The sequence below is a fragment of the Capra hircus genome, chromosome 21 (genome assembly GCF_001704415.2).
Source record: "Capra hircus breed San Clemente chromosome 21, ASM170441v1, whole genome shotgun sequence".
Lineage (NCBI taxonomy): Eukaryota > Metazoa > Chordata > Mammalia > Artiodactyla > Bovidae > Capra > Capra hircus.
Window position 1 is genome coordinate 68,634,190 of NC_030828.1, and position 21,892 is coordinate 68,656,081.

The 21,892-nt window shown below is 68.9% G+C and overlaps 1 protein-coding gene across 3 annotated transcripts; it reads right to left on the bottom strand.

Annotated features, from left to right (window-relative positions):
* On the bottom strand, positions 435–21,803 carry AKT1 (AKT serine/threonine kinase 1). 3 transcript variants are annotated; one of them, XM_018065816.1, is made up of 14 exons: positions 21,689–21,803; positions 18,888–19,027; positions 9,478–9,606; positions 7,030–7,141; positions 6,805–6,952; positions 6,348–6,479; positions 6,173–6,238; positions 5,104–5,172; positions 4,815–4,940; positions 4,454–4,582; positions 4,138–4,352; positions 3,738–3,825; positions 1,752–1,854; positions 435–1,389 (listed from the first exon to the last, which is right to left on the bottom strand). In XM_018065816.1, the coding sequence occupies exons 2-14, from the start codon at positions 18,931–18,933 to the stop codon at positions 1,310–1,312; spliced, it is 1,443 nt and encodes a 480-aa protein (XP_017921305.1). In that variant the 5' UTR covers positions 18,934–19,027; positions 21,689–21,803; the 3' UTR covers positions 435–1,309.

Sequence of the window (21,892 nt, forward strand, 5' to 3'; positions counted from 1 at the left end):
GTGGCGCCCGAGGCCCATCCCGCTGGGCCCCTCCCAGCTGTCCCAGGCTTGCTGCGCGACCCCTGGCAGGCTGCCCTCTGGTCCTCTCAGGTCCCAGGGCCTGGCGGTGGCTGGAGTGTCTGTCCTAGCCAGCAGTGGGCCCTGCAGGGTCCCGGTCCATCCTGGTGGTCAGGCCTGCTGCATGGATGGTGCTGCTGGGCAGACAGCTGTGAGCCTGGGTGGCCTGCTTGAGGTGTGGGGCTGGGGTGAAGCCGTGGGCACAGGGGCAGCCAGGGCATTCCCTCCGACTCCCGGGCGAATCCTGCCAGAGGCGGGTGAGGGACACCCTCTCAGGTTGTCCCCGGGCTTCCAGGCAGGCCGCCTCGGGCACAGGAGGGCCAAGTGTGCCCTGTCAGGAGGTCAGCCACATGCATCTGCCACCCAGCAAAACGAGCCAGAGTTGAAAAGCAATTTTTATTGAAGAATTTGGAGGGAAAGTTTCATAATAGTAAAAATACTAAAGTTGAGTATAAAAGAAACACCTTGGTGCAGCGCAGCGTCTGGCCAGGAGGCGCACAGGGCACAGCGATGGCCCCTGCAGAGGGCGCCGGGCAGGGCCGGGGCGACAGCGGGAGTGAAGCTTCTAGAAGGACACGTGCTACCGGGGGAGCCATCGGGGAGCCGGTCCCAGTGGGAAAGGGGCGCAGGGAGGGCTTTCTCCTGAGATCAGAAACCCCAGTACACACAGACAGCGACAGGTGGCACCCGACCCCTCTATCTCACCGCAGCCCTGGCCCAGCCTGATCGTGGGGGCCGCCCTCCTGCAGCCTCTGCTCAGCCCCTCCCCGAGCGAGGGGGCTGGGCCAGCACCCCACAGCCAGATGGCTTCTGGGGCTGCGGGGTCGGGGGAGGTGGGGGCAGCTGGGGACAGCTGGCCGGACGGACGGAGGGGCCACGGGCAGGGCCCACGGGGACCGGTGAGCCCGTGGCTGCAGAAGTCCTTGCTTTCCTACAGGAATCTAATCGTTCCAAAGGCCGAGGCAGCGTCTGGAGAACTGGATGAATAAATTAAGAGAAACTGCAGGACGTCTTCCTCCCGAGCCGGCCAGCCAGGGGCACTCTGCCCCCAGTGCGGGCGGCCCTGCCCATGGCATGGGGCGCCTCCCCATCCGTGTTGGCGGACGGCGTGGTTCCACCCAAACGCATCCAGAAGTAAAAAAACATTAAATACAGATGCTCCGTGCAAGGCTCCCTCCCAGTCCTCGGGAAGCGTCGTCCAGAGCACGTGGCTGCCCGCGGCGGTGTCTTCTGAGCTCCCCCAGCAGGCCCCTCAGGCCGTGCCGCTGGCCGAGTAGGAGAACTGGGGGAAGTGGGGCCTCCGCTCGCTGTCCACCCCCTCCATGCTGTCGTCTGTGGACAGTAGGGGCGGCTCAGCTCCCGGGCACTGGGGAAACCAAGGTAGGCCCCGAGGGCTCACCCCCAGACCACAACAAGCTTCAGTGACCCCCGCCCCCACAATCCTGGGACCAGGGGACTGCGGCCCTGGCGCCCACCCTGCAGAGGGAAGGTGGAAAGGGAAGTCGCTCAGTCGTGTCTGACAGCAACGCCATGGACTGCAGCCTACCAGGCTTCTCCGTCCACGGGATTTTCCAGCCAAGAGTACTGGAGTAGGGTGCCATTGCCTTCTCCCCTAACAGGAGAGGGAGCCGCCCAATAAAATGCTGAACAGAATTCTGTTGTCTTGAGGGGTCGGCGGGGAGGGCCACCCTCACCTTGGTCAGGTGGCGTAATGGTGATCATCTGGGCTGTGAACTCCTCATCAAAATACCTGGTGTCTGTCTCAGACGTGACCTGAGGCTTGAAGGGCGGGCTGAGCTGCAGGAGGAAGGGGTGGGTTACAGGCCTTGCTCCCACTGCCCAGCACAACTGGACCCAGACACAGCTCCCCACCCAGGAGACAAGCCTGTGGCCAGGCCTTCCCCTGCCTGGGTGCCCTGGGGGACCTCGCCGTTCAGGGACCCACCTGCAGGGCTGCCCACCTCACTCTCGGCCCCGGGCATCAGTGGCCAGGCAGCGTCAGGCTGCAGAGGACCCACCATGACCCAGGACTCGAGGGCAGCTTTAAAGGGCCAGACTCATGGGAGGAAGCAAGGACCCCCATGTGCTCCTCCCTGGCCCAGGGTCAGGTCTGCCTGGGAACTAGCAGCAGCTAGCAGGCTGGGTCTTGGGTCAGGGCTGGCACCAGAGCCCTCAGAAGGCAGGGCCAGGAGGCAGCAGGCCCTGGGGCAGGACCCTGGCTGGAGAAGGGCAGAGTCGGGGAGCCCCGTCTCAGGGACAGAGGTCCAGCTGGCTGCGTGTAGCCTGCAGAGGAGGGGTGCGCTGACAACAGGGTGGAAGCGGGCTTGAGGAGAGACACCTAGCAAGCCTAGGGACCACCTTCCTGGGTCTGTCAGCCACGCTGCCAGCACAGGCCAGGGCCTGGAGCTTGTGGGTCCCGCAGAGGGCCAAAAGCAGAGAACCACATGTGCAGGAACCATGCTGCCTCAGTCCTCGACAGCTTCTTCACATGTATGGGGCGCGAGCTGGTGGGGGCGCGAGCAGGCGGGGGTGTGAGCTGGTGGGGGTGCGAGCAGGCGAGGGTGTGAGATGTGAGTGGGGGTGAGCAGGCGGGGGTGTGAGCAGGTGTTGGTGTGAGATGTGAGTGGGGGTGAGCAGGCGGGGGTCAGGTGTGAGCAGGTGTTGGTGTGAGATGTGAGGGCGTGAGCAGGTGTTGGTGTGAGATGTGAGCGGGGGTGAGCAGGCGGGGGTCAGGTGTGAGCAGGTGTTGGTGTGAGATGTGAGTGGGGGTGAGCAGGCGGGGGTCAGGTGTGAGCAGGTGTTGGTGTGAGATGTGAGGGGGTGAGCAGGTGTTGGTGTGAGATGTGCGGGTTGAGCAGGCGGGGGTCAGGTGTGAGCAGGTGTTGGTGTGAGATGTGAGGGGGTGAGCAGGCGGGGGTCAGGTGTGAGCAGGTGTTGGTGTGAGATGTGCGGGGGTGAGCAGGTGTTGGTGTGAGATGTGAGTGGGGGTGAGCAGGCGGGGTCGGGGGTGAGCAGGTGTTGGTGTGAGATGTGAGTGGGGGTGAGCAGGCGGGGGTCGGGGGTGAGCAGGCGGGGGTGTGAGATGTGAGTGGGGGTGAGTGGGCGGGGCTCGGGGTGAGAGATGTGCGTGGGGGTGAGCAGGCGGGGGTGTGAGATGTGAGTGGGGGTGAGCAGGCGGGGGTGTGAGATGTGAGTGGGGGTGAGCAGGCGGGGGTGTGAGATGTGAGTGGGGGTGAGCAGGCGGGGCTCGGGGTGAGCGGGCGGGGTCGGGGGTGAGCGGGCGGGGGTGTGAGTGGGGGTGAGCAGGCGGGGCTCGGGGGTGAGCAGGTGTTGGTGTGAGATGTGTGGGGGTGAGCAGGGCGGGGGTGTGAGTGGGGGTGAGCGGGCGGGGGTGTGAGATGTGAGTGGGGGTGAGCAGGCGGGGCTTGGGGGTGAGTGGGCGGGGTCAGGGGTGAGCGGGCGGGGGTGTGAGTGGGGGTGAGCAGGCGGGGCTCGGGGGTGAGCAGGTGTTGGTGTGAGATGTGTGGGGGTGAGCAGGCGGGGGTGTGAGTGGGGGTGAGCGGGCGGGGGTGAGCGGGCGGGGTCGGGGGTGAGCGGGCGGGGGTGAGCGGGCGGGGTGAGCGGGCGGGGGTGTGCGTGGGGGTGAGCGGGCGTGCTGCCCGCGGCGCAGCCCCACGCACCTTCTTCTGGTACACGTCCTGCCACACGATGCTGGCGAAGAATCGGTGCTGCATGATCTCCTTGGCGTCCTCAGAGCCCCCACCAAGCCTGGGGGGCAAACGGAAGCCAAGGTGACCGGTCGTGCCTGCTGGGCCCAGGGCCCGGCTCAGGCTGAGGCTGGCTGCCAGGCAGCAAATAACAAGAGCAGCCCCTTCGATGGCAAAGTCTAGCCAGTGCAGGACGCTAGGTGGGCAGGAGCTGCCAGCCGGGCGGGGTCTTCCTGACCAGGTATGAGGGGCCACCCTGCCTGGGCCAGCCCAGGCCAAGGACATCACACACAGCCAGCAGCAAAGCCTGCTGGGCATTTCCTGGGGGTGTCAGGGGACAGGTAGGTGGAGCGCAGCTCGGGGCAGGGCTCACCGCTGCTTGGGGTCCTTCTTGAGCAGCCCCGAGAGCAAGGACTTGGCCTCCGGGCTGAGTGTGCGCGGGAAGCGGATCTCCTCCATGAGGATGAGCTCGAAGAGCTTCTCGTGGTCCTGGTTGTAGAAGGGCAGGCGGCCGCACATCATCTCGTACATGACCACGCCCAGCCCCCACCAGTCCACCGCCCGGCCGTAGTCATTGTCTTCCAGCACCTGGGGGTGCAGGGCACGGGCTCAGAGGGCGCAGGGCACGTGAGGGCCTGGAGGCCGGGAGGAGGGGCGGGGCCCGGGGACGAGGGTGCGGCTGTGCGCACCTCGGGGGCCAGGTACTCGGGGGTCCCGCAGAAAGTCTTCATGGTGGCGCCGTCCTTGATGCCCTCCTTGCACAGCCCAAAGTCGGTGATCTTGATGTGCCCGTCCTTGTCCAGCATGAGGTTCTCCAGCTGCAGGAGTTGGCCTCCAGCTCAGCCCGCCTCCGGGCCACCTGGCACCCCTGCTCCCCGCCCGGCCCGGCCTCCGCCCATACCCTCCCCGCTCCCGCCTCCCCAGCCCCGCCGCGCCCCAGGTCTCCTCCCCGCGTCCCTGCCCCAGCCCTGCTCCCCTCCCCCCCCAGCCCCGCCCCGACTCCCCTCCCCTTCCCTCCCCCCACCGACTCCTCTCCCCGGCCCCGCCCACCTTGAGGTCCCTGTACACCACGTTCTTCTCCGAGTGCAGGTAATCCAGGGCCGACACGATCTCGGCGCCGTAGAAGCGGGCCCGGTCCTCCGGAAACACCCGCTCCCGGGACAGGTGGAAGAAGAGCTGCGGGACGAGAAGCCTGAGCCGGGCCAGCCACCTCGGCCAGGGCCGCGGGGCAGAGACCCTAACCCGGCGGGGAGTGGGGAGGGTGGCCACCCCCCACAGCACCCGGGGCTCAGAGAGGGCAGCGCCGGGGCAAGGCCCTACCTCGCCCCCGTTGGTTTACCTCGCCCCCGTTGGCGTACTCCATGACGAAGCACAGGCGGTCGTGTGTCTGGAAGGAGTACTTCAGGGCCTGCGAGGGAAGCAGAGCTGGAACCTGGCCCTTGGCTGGGCAGGGGGTCTGCCCCGTGGAGTAGGAGACCCCCAGCTGCCCCAAAGGCCGTGCCCGAGGACCAGCAGCTGCAGGTCCAGTGACCACGTAGAGATTCCCCTGCAGGATGCAACCCACTGCCCTCTGCGTCAAACCACAGGCAGCCTCACTTCAAAAGAAAGACTGCTACTGATGGGATGGCCCCCTGGCTTGTGAAGATACCGACGTGAGACCCTCCCCCACGTCCTGCTCCAACTCCCATCCCCAGGGAGAGCCAGAGGGAGGCGAGCGTCCCCAGGGAGAGCAAGTCCGGATCTCTACAGGACTTGAGGTGGCCCAGTGGAGGGCATGACAAAGCCTGGCCTTCTCCTCACAATCCTCTGGCCAGACAGAGGGGAAGGGGCAAAATGAAGCGGAGGCGGCAAAGCCACGGTCATGATAACTCTGGGCTGGGCGGACAAACAGTGTCTGCTCTTAATGCCTCACACTTCTCCTGAGAAAACATCTTAGGAGCCTGCCTGCTCCTCGGCTCTCTCCCCGCGTTAGACCAGGCGTCCCCTGGAGAGCAGACACCGTGCTGAGCACAGTGGTGCCGGGGGCAAGACTCTGGAGGCTGACCCGGTCGCCTGACTGCTGACCTGGGAGCACGGCCAGCCAGGCCTGGCGGCTAAATCCAGCCAACGCCTTGCTCGGGTTTTCCTTACATCTCTCCTGGGCTGAGTTCCCCCAGGACAGGGAGCGCCTGCCGTGAGCAGCAGGGTGGGCGTGGGGAGTGCAGCCTCCCGGGGTCTCAGCAGGACAGAGGGAAGCCGGGAGCCCCTGCCCGCTCTGTGCACCCCCACGCCCCTCCCGCAGGCCTGCCCACCATCGTCCAAGCTCTGAGCCTGCTGGGTTGGCAGGGAGGACGGGCTGGGGTCCCCAGCGCTGTGCATCCACGCCTCCACCCCCAGGGGCGCGGGGGAGTGGGGGGGGAGGCGCTCACCGTCAGGAACGGGTGCCGGGAGTTCTGGAGAACGCGGTTCTCTGTGAGCGTGTGGGCCACCTCGTCCTGGAAGATAGGCACTGCTGAGCCGCCCCCCCCGGCCCCCCCGGCCCCGCCCCCCGCCCCGGCCCCGCCCCCCGGCCCTCCGCCCCCCGCCCCCAGCCCCAGCCCCTACTTTGGCCACGATGACCTCCTTCTTCAGGATTTTCATGGCGTAGTAGCGGCCTGTGGCCTTCTCCTTCACCAGGATCACCTTCCCGAAGGTGCCTTTGCCCAGCAGCTTCAGGTACTCAAACTCATTCATGGTCTGAGGGCAGTGTGCAGGCGCCAGGATCAGGGGGCAGCACGCTGACAGCCGGCGGCCCAATAGCACTGAGCGGGGCCGGGGTCTCCGCGGGGCCGAGGACAGTGAGGCTGGGGCAGCGGGCGGGGGGAATGGTCCTTGGGGGTCCAGGGCTCAAGGGAGATTGCAGGGCTGTGTGCCCCAACTGGGAACGCTGGGGTCTGGGGGATGGGATAACAGTCCCCAGGCCTCCCTGCGCCCAGCGCTTCTCCCCCGCTTCCGTGCAGGGGCTGGGAGGTGGGGTGTGGGGGGCTGTGACAGCAGGGCCCCGGGCAGGGCTGGGGCTCACCACGCGGTGCTTGGGCTTGGCCAGCGACACCTCCATCTCCTCGGCCCCCGAGTTCTCGCCAGGCGAGCCCGACCGGAAGTCCATCGTCTCCTCCTCCTGCCTCTTGAGCCCATCGGCCACCGTCTGGATGGCGGTGGTCCACTCCTCCCTGCAGGATGCTCAGGTGAGACCCCAGCTCTGCCCAGGGCCCGGGGCCTCCCCGGCCACGGCGCCTGCGCGCCCTACCGCTCCTCGGGCGTCTCCACGTGGAACGTGCGCTCGATGACCGTGGTCCACTGCAGGCAGCGGATGATGAAGGTGTTGGGCCGCGGCCGCTCCGTCTTCATCAGCTGGCATTCTAAGGGCAGGCAGCGCCTGTCTGCACAGCATCCCGGCCCACCCACCGCAGGCCAGACCTCTCCAAGCCTCAGTCTCCCGCCCTGTAAAAGGGGGCCAGAGCTCCCTTCCAGCTGGAACCCTGCTGAGAGCTAGGCAGTGCCCCTGAGGGGGTGTTTGCGACTGGACGGCTCCATCTCCAAGGCCTGTCCTCTGGTCTCTGAGCTCCCCAGCCACCCAGGACATGGTCCTCAACCAGGAGGAGGATGGGGGACCTGGGGGGCCTGAGGAGGGGCTGGCGGGGAGGAGGCCTCTGGGAGAGCAGCTCCCCAGCTTCCCGAGCAGGAGCGTCCCACCTCCCAGCCACACGAGGACCAGCGGGCTCCCCGCCCCATCTCAGCACAGGGCCAGGCCCGGGATGGAGGCTGGTAATGACTCATCCTCTGGAGAGGCCACCCGTCCACCCCAGAGGCCGCCTGGGCTGACCCTCTCCACGCTGCTGCCCACGACCCCGGTGCACGCAGGAGCAGAGACCGGTTGGCAGGCCTGGGAGCGCACGCACGTCTGGAGCACACGTGCCCCAAATGCGCACAGCTGCAGCGAAGGAGCTGCGGGAGGGCCCAGGGCCCGGAGCGGGGCTGGGTTCCAGCTCGGCCGGTGGAGGCAGGAGGGGCCTGGGGCCAGGGCAGGGGCCTCAGACATTCCAGCGTCTAGGCCCTGGCAACCGCGAGGGGCCCTGCCAGGCTCAGCCGCGTGCAGGAAGCAAGGAACGGTCTGCCAGGCTGGGGACCAGGGCGGGGGTCTCCGGGGTGGTGGGGGTGGGGAGTGGTGCTGGGGACCCACGTCTGCTGGGGCAGGAGGGGGAGGAAAATCTGTGCGGCAGCCTTCGGGGTCCGCATACCCTCCTCCATACTCTGCCCATCGGAGACCACCAGGAGTCCCCAGGACCCAGGTGGTCAACCCCCATCCAGGGCCTGACTTCTCGCCCCCCACCTCGGCAATTCCTCCTCAGTGAACAGCCCCTGCTGCAGAGGCCCCTGCGGAGCCGCCCAGCCCTCCCTCTCCGCTCTGCTCCTGCTCCTGTGGCCTAAGGCCTGCCTCAAGCCCCTGCCCCACCTGCTGCTGGAAGCCCCTCTGGGTGGTCCTCACCTCCCATGTGTGTCCCTACGGCCCCCACACTCCCCTGCGCTGAGTTCGGGCAACACTCCCGAGGAATCTCCTCCCCCACGAGGTGGCAGCTGCCCAGCTGAGCATCCTTCCCAGGCTCAAAGCCCCCAGCCCAGCCCCGGGGGCCCCATGGGGAGCCCAGACTCGCGGCCACGGGGCTGCCGGAGGGGACCTGCCTCCTGGGCCTCCCCCTGCCGCTGTTCTACCTGCTGCTCTGCTGACACCTGAGGAGCCTGGGAGGAGGGTTCAGGGCTCACGGGAGCCAGTCCCTGGTAAAGCACCCCAGGGAGCCCCCAGCCAGGGCCTGGTCGGGGTCAGGGCCTCTGCTCCCTCTGCTGGAAGCCCTGGGGTGGGGTGGGCCGGCTGGGCCTCCCTGCAGCACGGACAGCCCAGGGACCAGGCCGGCCCCACCCAGGCATCTGCAGGCGCCGAGGCTGGGGGATGGACCATGGTGCTACCCACCCCCACACCCTGCACCACAGCCCTGGTCTGACGCGGGGTGGGGGAGCTGGCAGCCCCGGGCTCACAGGGCTCACAGCAGGGAGGGCGGGGGGCTTACGAGGAGCCGGGTGGGGCCGGGCCTGCGTTCTGTGCCCCAGCAGCAGGTGGGGAGGCCCCGGGGCCTGCCAGTAAACAAGCCATCACTCCCCCACCCCCAGGCCTGTGTCCCGGGCCAGCCCTGGGCAGGGCACCCAGGCTGGAGGCCCCGCTGGGCAGCCCGTCCTCACACCTCAGTGCCCCCGCCTCGGGCGGTCATACCTGCCGCCCCCTGCAGGTACATGAGGCCACAGCAGCACCTGCTTTAGAAAAAATGCGCCCATCCATTAAGCCTCCTGAGATGCCCCTGGCGGCACTGCCATACCCACCCAGCCTGCACCCCGCTGAGGTGGGCACACGCGCCCCAGCGGGGCCGGGGCCTCTGAGAACCTGCACCGGGAAGACAGGCCCCTGAAGCCGGTGCACTCCGGCACGCCTTGGGCCCGGGCCTTGGGGAGAAGCCCTGGGGGCCCGTCAGTGCCTCCGGGGGTAACACTCTGCCCCCAACAGCCTAGGGCCTCGGCTCAGAGACCCGCGCAGCCAAAACCAGCCACTAACGGTCCCCGAGGGCTGCCAGCCTGATGCAGAGGCCGGGGGACCCACGAGGGGCTGCAGACGCGCAGGGACACCCGTCCGCAGCCACCACGCACTTACGGGCCACAGAGAAGTTGTTGAGGGGCGACTCGCGCTGCTCCAGGTCCTGCGGCCGCTCCTTGTAGCCGATGAAGGTGCCATCGCTCTTCAGGAGGAAGTAACGCGGCCGCCAGGTCTTGATGTACTCCCCTGCGGACGCGGCGGGCGGGCGTGAGGCTGGGCCGCTGGGCCACGCGCCGGGCCCGCACACCCTCGTCCCCAGGTTGAGGGTCAGGCCAGGCATGGACCTCGATCCCCGAGGGTGAAATGCAGGCAGGTGTGAGGCTGGGCCGCTGGGCCATGCGCCGGGCCCGCACACCCTCGTCCCTAAGTTGAGGGTCAGGCCAGGCACGGGCCTCGATCCCCGAGGGTGAAATGCAGGCAGGTGTGAGGCTGGGCCGCTGGGCCACGAGCTGCGCCTGCACACCCTCGTCCCCAGGTCGAGGGTTGGGCCAGGTCAGGCACGGACCCCGATTCCCCCGGGGTGGAGGCCAGGTGGGCAGGAGGGGCTTGCTGTGGGAAAGCACCCACCTGTGACGAAGAGCCCACCCCAGCCTGTGTTGGAAAGGGGGTCAGGTGGGCGCCTGGACCTGATGAAGGCTGGCCCAGTCCTAAGGGCCCTCCAGGAACCTGGCATCCAGCGCCGAGCAGCTAGCGCCACACTCGAGAGTGAGACGCCCAGACTCGCCTGGCAGACATGAGCCCACCCTCAGCAGGTCCCCAGGGTGGGCACTCGGAGCAGAAGCTCCTGCCCACGTGATGACCCTCCTGCCGTCCGGGGGGGCCCAGCTCACAGTTGTGAAGCCAGGCCTGGAAGACCCTGTCCCACCCACGGGTCACCCAGGTCCCCGGGAAAGTTTCTCCCCAAGTTCTGCAGCATCAGCCATACACGCGCCAGAGAACCAGAGCAGATGTCCTCCGTGACGTCCCAGCGACTGCCATATTTCATACTGACACCAAGAAAAAACGTTTCGTTTCCATTTTGCCGAGCAAGGAGTTTGAACTGCAGCAGAGGACTTACTAATTAGGCGCCCACTTCAGCAGAGGGCCACTGGGCGGTGGAGGGGAGGGGCCGGGCTTTCCTGGACGCGGCCACCTGGAGGCCGAGCAGGGCCCAGACCCCCTCCCCTCGCCCGCTCCTCCGCCCTGGCCCACTCCCATCTGGGGCCTCTGGGGGATGCGAGGGGCATCCAGGAACTTCCCGCCATCCCCCAGGGATCGCAGGCAGGGGTCTTCACCAGGCCCAGACACTACTGACCCACCCAGGAGGGCCCAGGAGGCGGCCGGTGACCTGCCCCCACCCCGGCAGCATTTAGCAGGGTCCCCACCCAGTCCTGAGACCCCCCAGGGGAGGTGGTTAGCACGGCACTTCCTGTCCCAGGGCTGGGGATCCCTCAACGGCCTGTGCCAGCACTGGGGGAGGCGGGTGGGGGTGGGGGGCAGAGCTGGCTGGGGGCCGCCCGCCGCCCGCCACTCGCCCCACCCGCCTGCGCGCCAGTCTGGAGCTGTCGGCCCCTGATGGAGAGCCTCCCGTCCCACCAGCTGCCGCTCCCCGGGACGCTAAGTGCGCTGGGAGAGGGATGCGTGCTGCACCCGAGCAGCCCCCAGATCCATCTTCATTCGCCAAATGCTGCCGCCCCCACCGCGCCCAGCGTGGGCCCCCAGCGCCGCGCCCCACGCGGGCTGCCAGCAGGACCCCCCCCACGCCCCTGCCCAGGCCTCAGACCCCGCCATCCCCAGCTGCGGACCCCACCCACCGTGCCCCCACGAGCCCGCCGTGCCCCCACGAGTCCGCCGCCAGGGCCACGAAGGCTCTGGGGACCCGACCTGGGCAGGTGGGGGTGGGGGGAGCGCAGGCCGAGAGAAGCCGGGGGCAGGCACTCAACGTGGACAGGCCCATGAGGCCTGCTGGGTCCCCCGACAGCTCCTCACCTTGGGGCACTACAGGGGGGCCGCACCCGCCTCAGGCCCCCCGCGGAGGGGCAGTAGCCGTGCTGCGGCGCGGGGATGGCGGGAGGAGGCCAGGGCCGGGGCTCGGAGACACAGACCCCGTTCTTCAGTCTCTGGGACGCTCCCGCCTGCAGACGTCCAGCCAGGCGGCCACTCGGGGGCCGCCAGCTGCGACCTGGGCTGTGGCCTGCATAGGAATGAGCTCAGCACAGACAGGGCGTGGGGAGGGCTGCCGGCCCAGGGCCTGGCCACGCCGTGCTGTGCACTTGGCCGTAACACTTGGGGGCCGACGACGGGGGGACGGCAGGACAGGCACCCACAGCCCGTGCTGGGGACAGATGGGGAAGCCTAGGGCGGGACGCCCTCCTCTTCTGCCCCCCAGGGGCCCCTCCGCATCCCCGTGGACGGTCTGCCAGCGGGGCCCTTCCACCACGCCAGCTCGTCTCCAGGAAGCGGCTACAGGACTCCCAAGGAAGGAGGGGATTGCTCTCCAGCATCGCTGGCCTCCCACAGCCGGGCCGGGGACCAGCTCGGGGACAGGACGAACACAGGCTGATGGCCAGCCCCCAACATCCCCCAGCACATCGCCCAGCACGGGTCCCAGCGGGCAGGAGACCCAGAGGCCGAGACCCAAGCTGTGGGCCCCGGGGAAGCAGCACGCAGGCTCCCTGAATCCAGGCCTGCCACGGGCACACCCTCCCCTGCCGGGGGTCTGGCCCCTCCAAGCCCCACCCTGAGCCCACCGCACGGGCCCGAGCCGGTCCTGAGTCCCCAGCTCTCGGGGAAACTGCTGGATGAGCGCACTGCCACGGCGTTGGTGGGTGGCAGGCAGCCTGGCAGGGGGCCAGGCAGCACAGCGCTGCTCCTCCAGAGCGGAGCAAGCCCCAGCAGGCCCAGGGAGCGGGCGCCAGCTGACGGCACTTCCCGCACGGGGCCCCCACACCACACCCATCGGCCACTGACGGCCACCGCATGCCCCAGCCAGCAGGCCCGCAGCCAGCCGCATCCCCACGTCCACAGGCCCCATCCCACCAGCAGGACACTCAGCCCCGGACGGTCAGCACACGCCGAGAGCCAGTGCTTGGGAGTGGGCACAGCCCCCTCCCCAGCAGAGCCCGGGTCTGCCACGCAAACCACACCGCCAGCTCCTTGCTCCTGGGGACGCAGCACTCATGAGGTCCTCCTGGGGGCACAACGGGCAGTTCAGAGGAGCGGAGAGGATGGGCGTCCAGTCCCAGCCCAGTGGAGGTGATGGAGGGGAGGGGTGCACCCCCACATGGGCCCTGAGCCGTCCCCGGCAGCCCGCAGGCACAGAAGATGGAGCGTCATGACCAGCCGCTCCCTGGGGAATCCAAGGCCCAACGCAGGGGCTCTCAAGGTCCCAGAGAGGCGGCTGGGGGCCAGAGTCGAGGTCCCGTTGCCAGGCCGCGCCTACTTCTGGAGAGACTGAGAAGCTGTGAGGTCTCTGGTTCTGACATCAAGCAAGGAGGGCCCAAGGTGCACAGACTGCAGAGGAACGCGGGCAGGCGGGGTGGCAGCCAGGGGTGCCCTCGGGGCACGCTGGAACCCCCTACCGAGGCAGAGCAGAAGGCCCCAGGAGCTGCCCTCCCGCTTCCCACTGCCTCAGGGCAGCACCGGGCCTCTTGCCAATCACGACCCACCACTGCCCTGCCTGCACGCCCGCCCAGCCTGGACGTCCGCCGGCCTGGCCACCCTCTCTGAAAACCCCGCCTCCGCCCTGGGCGCCACACGCCATCCGCTGCACCGGCTAGAGAAAGTGGCTGCCCTGACCCCGCACGCATCCGGCTGGCACTGGGCCCCAGGGCGCCCCCCCCCCACCGCCTCGGAGCTGCCCCCCTGGCTCCGTCCCGGGTCCTGTCCCCGGGACACGGGGCCTCCTGCCCAACCCACCACCCCGCCTCTTGCCTCCCTGTCCCCCAGCAGCTGGATGCCCCTCACTCAGTCACCATTCACTCAGAAACCTCGCCTACTGAACGGCCGCATCCCCACTGCCCAGGCGCCACCACGGACCCAACGCGTTCTCCCTGCGGCTGCCTCCCGGGGCTCATCTGCCGCCCTGGGCCTGCGTGGGCGCCCAGCCTCGCTGCCGCAGGGGCATCTGGGGGCGCGAGCTTTCGGGACAGGAGGTGGAGGGGCAGCCCGCAGGCCTGTAAATCCAAGGCTTCCTCCCTCAGCTGCTGGCCTCTGGGTCACAGGCCCCGGCCCTCGGGCAGGGCTGCGCAAGGTCACATGCACGCACGTGCTGGGTTGCCACAACATTCCCCTAGGGACATACCTCTCACCCCTGTGCCAAGAGCCCAGGACGGACCCAACCAAAGCCAGGAAGGTGCCAGGCCCCGCGGGGCAGGGCAGAGGAGATGCGCACGGGCAGGGGAGTGAGCAGACGGGTGGCACCGGCTCCCGGGGGGCCGGTGGGGGCAGCGGGGCCTGCCCTGTGCCCACGCCCCCCGCCCGCCAGCCCAGACGCTCAGAGTGGGCATCCAAGCGAGCCCAGCCTCCCCGCGGCCAAGGGGCTCCGAGCACCAACATCCCCCCCGGACAGAACACCACCCGCATGGCAGAGGGGTCAGGGACCTCGGGACTGTCGGGGCCCCCCGCCGCCCAGCTGCCCGCTCCCCAATGTGGAGCCCGTCACAGCAGCCCCCTCTCCCGGCGGCCCACTCTGTGACAGGCAGGCTGCATCCTCCCCACGCCCGGCCCTGCCTCCTCGCACTCCCAGCCACACCCACCCTGGCCCCATCCCCTCCAAGTTCCTCAGAGCCCCCCATTCAGGTTCGCCAGGCATCCTGCACCCCAGCCCGGGGCGGAGCAGCACATCCTCTCGGCCAAAGGGCTCCTCTGAGGTCAGCCTGGTATGGGGCCCCTGACCCTGTGGATCCTGCTGAGGCCGGGGGCAGGCAGGCCCCGCGGGCAAAGCCCCATGCTCAGGGGGCTCGGTCCTAGGCACACACCCAGCGCCCCAGGGCCCTCAGCCCACAGCCCCAAGGTTGGCAGAAGCAACAGCACACGTAACCAGCACCCCCATCAATTCCAACATTCCTGAGACAGGAGTGCGTTATTTCTGACGGTTAGGGAGCCGCGTGACGCAGACGAGAAAGCAGGGAGAGCATGCTGCGTGGGGCGCACGCAGGCCGGAGCCGGGGCCCTCTGCCAAGCGGCCAGAGGGGGCCAGGTCTGGGCCAAGGACCCGCACGGGGGCGCACGGGCAAACGCCAAGGGCACCTATCCCGTGGGAGCAGTCACGCGAGGCCCCCGGGGCAGCTGCGGGCCACGAGCCTGGCCACGGGGGACGCCCGCACCCCCACTGCACTTCTAGGAACTGGCCTGACGCGACCCGGCCCAGGCTGCCCCAGAGGACCGCGGCGGGTGGGACGCCCTCCCCGACCCTGTAGGGGCGCTTGCTGAGCTCCCAGGGGCCAGTGCCCTCCCCGCCCGCCAGCGTGGGGCCAGGAAGCAGACGGCAGCGTCTGAGTCTGGGGACCCGGGGCGGGGGCGGGGATGACCCCTCACCCCCAGCGCAAGGACGCCCAAGCTTCCTCTTTTGTTGTTTGTTTTGAAGGGAAAATTCAGCCTGCTCACAAAACAGGAAACTCGGCCCCACACCGGCCCGCGGGCCTCAGCCTCAGCCACACGCCACGGGCCCCAGGTCGCCACCACCCACGGGCTGGAGGCGCCCCCCCAGGAACAGCCCGTCCCCAGGCACCAGCTCCCACCCTTGGGGTTGGCTGTCTGCTCCGTGCAGCCCAAGGGGACCACCAGGGCCAAAGCCACGGACCCCGTGGCGAGATGCAGAGGGAAGCTGGGCGCGCCTCGCTGGGCCAGACACTGGAGCCCGGGGGCTCAGCTCAGCCGGGCCCGGGGCGCACAGCACAGGGGGCAGCCCCCTCCCCTGGGGGTCCCACAAGCCCCGTGTTCTGGCCAGCAGAACCTCGGCCTCCTCGAGGAGAGCCAGGCTCACCCGCACGGCCCCACCCTGTGGGGGGCAGTCAGGCCTGCGGTGGGTGGGAGGCTGACAGCAGGTGGGACGACCACCTCCCGGGACCAGTGCAGGGAGCAGGTGAAGCCCAGGGCAGCGGCCAGAAGCAGGAACCGGCCAGGACTGAGGTGGAGGCAGGGGAGGTGCCAGCACGGCCCAGAAGCCCACTCCCCACCAGGAGGCCTGGGAGCAGCTCAGTGAGCTGGCAAGAGCCTGGACCAGGGAAAGGTCTGGGCCAGTCACTGGCTAGGGTCGGGACAGAGGCAGGCCTGAGGCGCCCCCAGGACCAGACCCTGCCCCCTGCCCCCTGCCCCCTGCCCCGAGGAACACAGGGCCTCGCCAGGTGGACCTCACTGGGAGAGTTGGGGCCAGACCCAGGAAGGCTCCCAGGCAGTGAACTCCGTGCCCCCAGGCCGGCCCTCCGCCCGCCTCTTAGCCCCTGCCTGCCAGGCCGCGGCGTGGGGGCTCCTGCCGGACTGCAGGCCAAGTCCAAGCAGCCCTGCCTCCTGGAGGAGGACTGGTTTTTCAAGCTGTCCACCTTCAGCTGTCCACATAAAAGGCCGAATCTTTGCAAAGCGGCCTCCGTGAGCCTCACTGAGCCCAGTTCCCCAGCGCCTCGGCTGGAGCTGAGAGGCAGACGCCCGCCACGCGGGGTGGCCTCCCACGGCGGGGGGTGTCTGCCCACCACTCGCGGCATCCCGCTTTGCTCAGGGAGTCCGCCAGCCTCTGGGACATCCACTCGTATTCAGGACGTGCAGCTGTCTCGCAGGAGCTCTGCCCACGGTCCCTGCAGCCCCACTTGGCCCAACCCTTGTCCTTCCGAGCCTCTAGCAGCTTGGCCGCAGGCTCCCCGGGACGCCTGGGGACCCGGAGGCCTGGAGGCCGCACCTGGGTGCCGCAGGGTAGGGACGGACCCTGGTTGCCAGGCAGGTTCTCCCCTGCCCGCTCGGCTGCTCTGAGCCAGAGCACACAAGTCGGCGGTGCAGCCCCTGAAGGACGGGGGCAGGAGCCGGGCCCGGGGGTCTGTCCTACACAGACCCTCGCTGCCTGCCCTTCAGCTCTCAGGCTGACACCTGCTGGCTCCTAAAGTGCCTTGGCCCTTTGCCCACGGGCCCACAGCAGCCCCCTGACCTCCATAACAAGAGGCACCGTGGGGGCACTCGGGGGTCCGTGAAGAGCTGGAGGACAGTCAGAACCTCCCCCCCACTCAGAATCAGACCCCTGGCAGTGGGGGTGGGGAGGGGAAGGTGGAGCCCCCTGCCCACTCCCGGCCCGGGCCCCCACTCCACCCAGAGCCACCGCACGGGGGGCCTTGACATCCTCCTCCGGCCAGTCCTGAGAGGTGGGCGCAGGGCAGGGGGGGAGCACACAGGAGCGGCTCACACCGACCCCTCCCGCCCACTTTGAGGGGCTGGGCGCGCACAGCCACCCACCTGCGGACCCCCAGGACGGAAACACAAGTTCCCCCCCGCAGCCCAAGAAACAGCACCACCACAGCCCTCCAGCCCCGAATCGGGGTCACTCTGGATCCCCCGACCCCGGCTGTGACCTCTGCCCCTTTTGCCCTTTCACCTCAAAGCGCAGCGCACAGGAAGAGCCCACACTTCGGGGGAGAACAGATTTGGGGAAGACGCACAGATGTAGCGAACAAGATGGTAGTGACACCAGGGTCCCCGGGGGGGCCGTGCGCGTGGACCCGGGCCACCCCCTGCGCGAGGCACGGCCCTTCCTGGGCCACAGGGGCCAGTGCACCCCGCCACACCGCACACCACCCAGTGGGCATGTGAGCCAGAGGCAGGGCAGACGCAGGACCTCTGTCAGGCCTGAGGCTCGCTGCGCTCTGCCCAGGGTCCGGGGGCCCGCCCCCGACTGCTCCCACCGCACAGACGGGGACACAAAGGCCTGAGGACGCAACACACTTGCCCGTGGAGAAGGGCACGGTGATGGGGCGCTGCCTGGATGCCCCCGCCCCTCCAGAAGGCACACAGCCCGAGTGGCCCACTCAGACTCACCCAGGCGTCAGAGGGGCGCTTCCACCCAAACCGGGCTGGCCAGTGGACACCCCAGGAGCTGGGCCAGGGGCCACAGCCCCAAGCCCCAGGCATCTCCCAGGTCAGTCCCTGGTCAGTCAGTCGACCAACGCTTGCCAAGGACTCAGAGGCCCTGGACCCCAGTGTGTGCCTGCGCTTCCGCAAGGTGCAGAGGGGACGGCAGACCCAGGCAGGCTCAGGCCTGACCCCGAAGAGGGCGACGGGGTGAGGAGACAGGGCGGGACCTGGCAGGGATGGGGGGGCGGGGACCAGGAAAGGGTCAATGCTGGGGGAGGGGACCCAGAGGGCCAGCCGCTGCAGGAAGCCCTGGGGGGGCCAGCCACGGACCACAGGCCCCTGCAGCTGCCCCACCTCCGTCCAGAGGCCGAGCACTGTGCCCCCGACTGCTGCTGGAGCGAGCTCTGAAAGCTCACGCTGACCACATCCGTGACCCCTCCTTCACGCCCCTGCTGTGCCCGGGGTCTCATCTCCACCTCTCCCGAGCTTCCCAGCCTGCTCCGCCGGGCGGCTCCTGAGCGTCCCAGAACACCCGTTCTCGCTGCAGCTCCCCGACTGCCCACCTGTGCCTGAGGTCCCCCTCCCAGTGGCCTGCGGGATCCTGAGGTGGAGAGGGGACACCGTCCCTGGAGGGCATGCATGAGGAGTGGGGGCTAGCAGCTAGCTAGTGTGGGGCGGCCAGAGCTGGAGCCGGTCTGCAGGAAGGGGAAGTTGGGGGAGCAGGTGGTGACTAACCAGCCCCCGACCTGGAGCAGGAGAGCACGCCCTGCCTGAACGCCTCGGACACCTCGACCCCAGGCCTGTCCTGCCCCCCGGGCCTGTCCGGCCTCTATGGGACAGGAGGCAGCGAGGCACCAGGGCCGCAAGGCGAGGGGCCCGGGCCCAAGCTCCCATCCCACCAGCTCCCCGAGAGCCCCTCCCTGGGCACATGGGCGAGCAGGGGGCAGGCTGGGCAGGGGCCAGGGCCTGGCAGCACCAGCGTGAGCCTGCCGCACGCCGGGCCCCGGGCAGTGTAGAGCCCCCTCCTGCCCACAGCCCAGCCGGGACTGGCCCCAGGCCAGGCCCGCCAGCGCTGCCCTGCCCTCAGGAGCCCTCGGGCAGTGCCCTGGGCCACCAGCGCGCCAGGCTTTGGACAGGCCCCAGTCCTTGCTGCCTTCCAGGAAAGCGGGTGGTTCTCCCCGCCCGCAGCCTGGGCCCGGCGGCAGCTCCACGGGCTGCATGCCGGCCTGGGGTGCACGTTCCCAGCCAGGAGGCCCCGCGGGGGCTTGTGTCCCCCAGGCCGCAGGGATGTCGGGCCCCGGACGTGCCCCTGGGCTGCTCCCAGGGTTCAGGGAGGCCCTGCTGGTCCAGCAGCCACAGCCCACACCGCCTCCAGCCCCCGAGGAGCCATGGGCCCAACTCGGGGCCCTGAGCCGGGCTGGCCCGCGGGCACTGACCTCGCTTGTGCAGCCAGCCCTCCTTCACGACGGCCACGTCGTCCATGCTGCTGTGGCTCCCGCGGGCCTACGCGGCCCAGACCTCACTCTCACGCCTCTCGGCGGGGTCCACCCCGCACCCAGCGGGCCGCCGACAGCCTCTGTAGGAAGCAAAGGGAGGTGTGAGGCTGTGCTGGGCCCGGGGAACACTCATCAGGGGAACCGAAGAGGCCCGTGGCACCCAGGGTCTCAGCTCAGGCGCATCTTCCCACGTGGCCTGTCCCCCTTAGCCTTCAGAGCTGCCACCTCCCCCCACACGGCCTTCCCACCCCGGCTCCAGATCCCAAGTCACTCACACGGCTCCCAGGGCCAGGCCTGCCCTGCCCCCAGGCTGTAAGCCCCCCTGCCACCACCCCTCCCGGACCCCAAAGCCCTCAGAGCTCACTGTCCCTGTCTCTGACCATTCCCACCTCCCCTGACCTTTGTACAAATGACCCCTGTCCCCAAAAGGCCCCCCATGGTATATCCCAGCCTCCCTAACCTGCCAACCCAGCAGAGGCCCTCTCTTCCAGGCAGTCCCCCTGACTGCTTCGGCCCACACCTCCTGGCCTCTGCAGTACCCTGGCGAGGGCACCCAGGTCTCCCTGTCCATGGTGCTCCTGCCCCAAGGCGGGCGTTCCCGAGAAGGACCCAGGCCTCCTCCTCTCCGTCCCAGACTGGGAAGCAGAGGAGTTCCAGCGTGAAGGCAGGGCCAGGCATGCAGGCGGCTGCTGCAGACGAACTGGAGCCCTCCAGGGCAACACACGACCCCTCACAAACCCACCCCAGAGAAACCCCAGGCCCCCCCTAAACCTCAGTGCCCCGCCGGCCTGAACCAGTTCATTCATTCGGCCAACATGGACCAGGCATCTCTGGTTTTGCCAGGCTCAGCACTGGGCACTGGGGACAAAGAGAGGTTCAGACGAGTCCTGTCTGCGAGGAGCACCCAGTCCAGGGTGGTTACAGACCCATAATTACAGCATTCAGGAGGCAACAAGCCGGGGATGGGGGACTGTGCAAACACGGAGGCCCGGCACCAGCCCTTCGGAGGCCCACCAGCAGCCTTCTCGTGAGCAGACACTTTGGCCATTGATCCTGTGTGGCCCACCCCTCTGCTCCCCTGTTGGATGAACTCCTAGGCACCCCTCAAAACCCACTGCCCACATCACTGGTTCTGAGCATCCTGGGAAACAGCATTCTCCCCACAAGCAGTCCTCCGTTACCCTTCCAGTTGGGCACTCAGGAGGGTAGACCTGGAAAGACTCCTCTCTGGGACCCTCAAGCTGGGCAGACACCCCTAAGTATCTCCAACATGGTATATACCTACATATACACTCTTCCTATACACACTGCCTACATGCATCTCCCACAGCCCACCTTCCTGGGCTCCTGGAGAAAGCCGCTGCGCACTGTTCATCCTGGGCTAAACCTAGAAGGGCAGGAGGACCCACGCTCTGATTTGTGTGTGACCCCCGTCAGCGGGCCCACAGGCAGGCGTGGCAAGTGAGACTGGAGGAGGGACCACCAGGGCCAGGACTCAGAGCCAGCCTGGCTCGCACAGGGGGGCTCTGGTGACATTCGAGTGGGCGTGGCCTGGAGGCAGAGGGCTGGACTCAAAGACCTCTGCACGGGTGGGCCCCCACCCCCACGGGGCTGAATGGGTCTGCTGCTGACAGGGCCAAACAGCTGTCGAGAGCCCCGCGTGTAAAAATCTATCTGCGCGCACACACAGGGCGGTGTGCTTGTGCGCAGAAAGGCGCACACCGAGCCGGGGCCTGGGCTGCCTCCCCCCGGGCGGGCGGCTCGAGGGGACCTCTGCTTCTGCGCTTCCGTCCTGGGAGTGCCTTCACCACGAAGGTGAGTTACTGCTATGACTGTTCAAGTCACGACCTTCCAAAAAATAACAATCTCTGCTCCGAAAGGTCCCCTCCCTTTGCCTCCGAAACACCAGTTTATAAACTAGATGTTCAGCTAGGGGGCAGGGGACCAAGCCCCACCAGTGCACCCCACTCTTCATTTGAAACAGAGGCCCAGGGCAGCTAGGAGTGGCCTGAGCAAGGTGGGAGGGGGCCAGGGGTGACCGTCGGGGGGCATCTCTGGCCCCAGAGCACAAGCCCACAACCCCAGCTCTGTCCACCAGCACTGCCAGGACCCAATCCCACCCACCAAGTTCACCAGCTGCCCCGGGATCCCCCCAACCTGGGGCAGGATCCCCAGCCTCGGGGATGGGTGGGCAGCACTCGCGAACCCACCAAGCTCCAGAACCAGTCTCAGGGCCCAGGAAGGCTGTAGTCCTTTGTGGGAGGGCCTGGGCACCCAGCCACCACGGACAACTTTTTGTCCATGGGAAAATGAAGTCCCTTCCAAGGGCCCACCCACAAACTTGAACGAGAGCCGGGTCGAGTCTTTTCCCCGGGCCCCCGAGCACCCAGTGTGCGCCGGGACCCCGCTGGCCGGGCGCCCGGGGAGCCCTCGGCCGCCACGGACCCCCGGCCACGGACCCCGGCGAGCGGCCGCACCCCTCCGCCCCGGCCCGGGCCTCGCCCGCCGGAGCCGCTTCCCCAAGGTCATGCGGGAGGCTGGGGCCGGAGGCCCGCCGCCCCGCCGCCCGCCCGGCCCGCGCCTTCCCCGCCCAGGCCGCTCTCGGCCACTTCCTGCTCCCGCGCCTCCATTCCGGCCGCGCGCGGCCCGCGCCCCGGCCCGGGCGGCCGCGAACAAAGCGGCCCGGCCGCGGGGAGGAAATCCGGGCCCCGGCGGCGGGCGGCGGGCGGGCGGGGACTCACCGGGCGCCGCGTCCGGCGAGAGCGCGGGCCTAGCCGGGCCGCGGCCTCCGGCGCCCGCTGCTCCGCATCCCCGCGGACCGGCCGGCCGGGGCCGGGCTGGAGGCCGCGGCGGGCGCTGCTCGGGCGGGCCTCGCGCGCCGCCGGGCCCGGAGCTCGTGCGCGGCCGCCGGCTCGCTCCTCGGGATGCGCTGGCTGCGCGGCTGC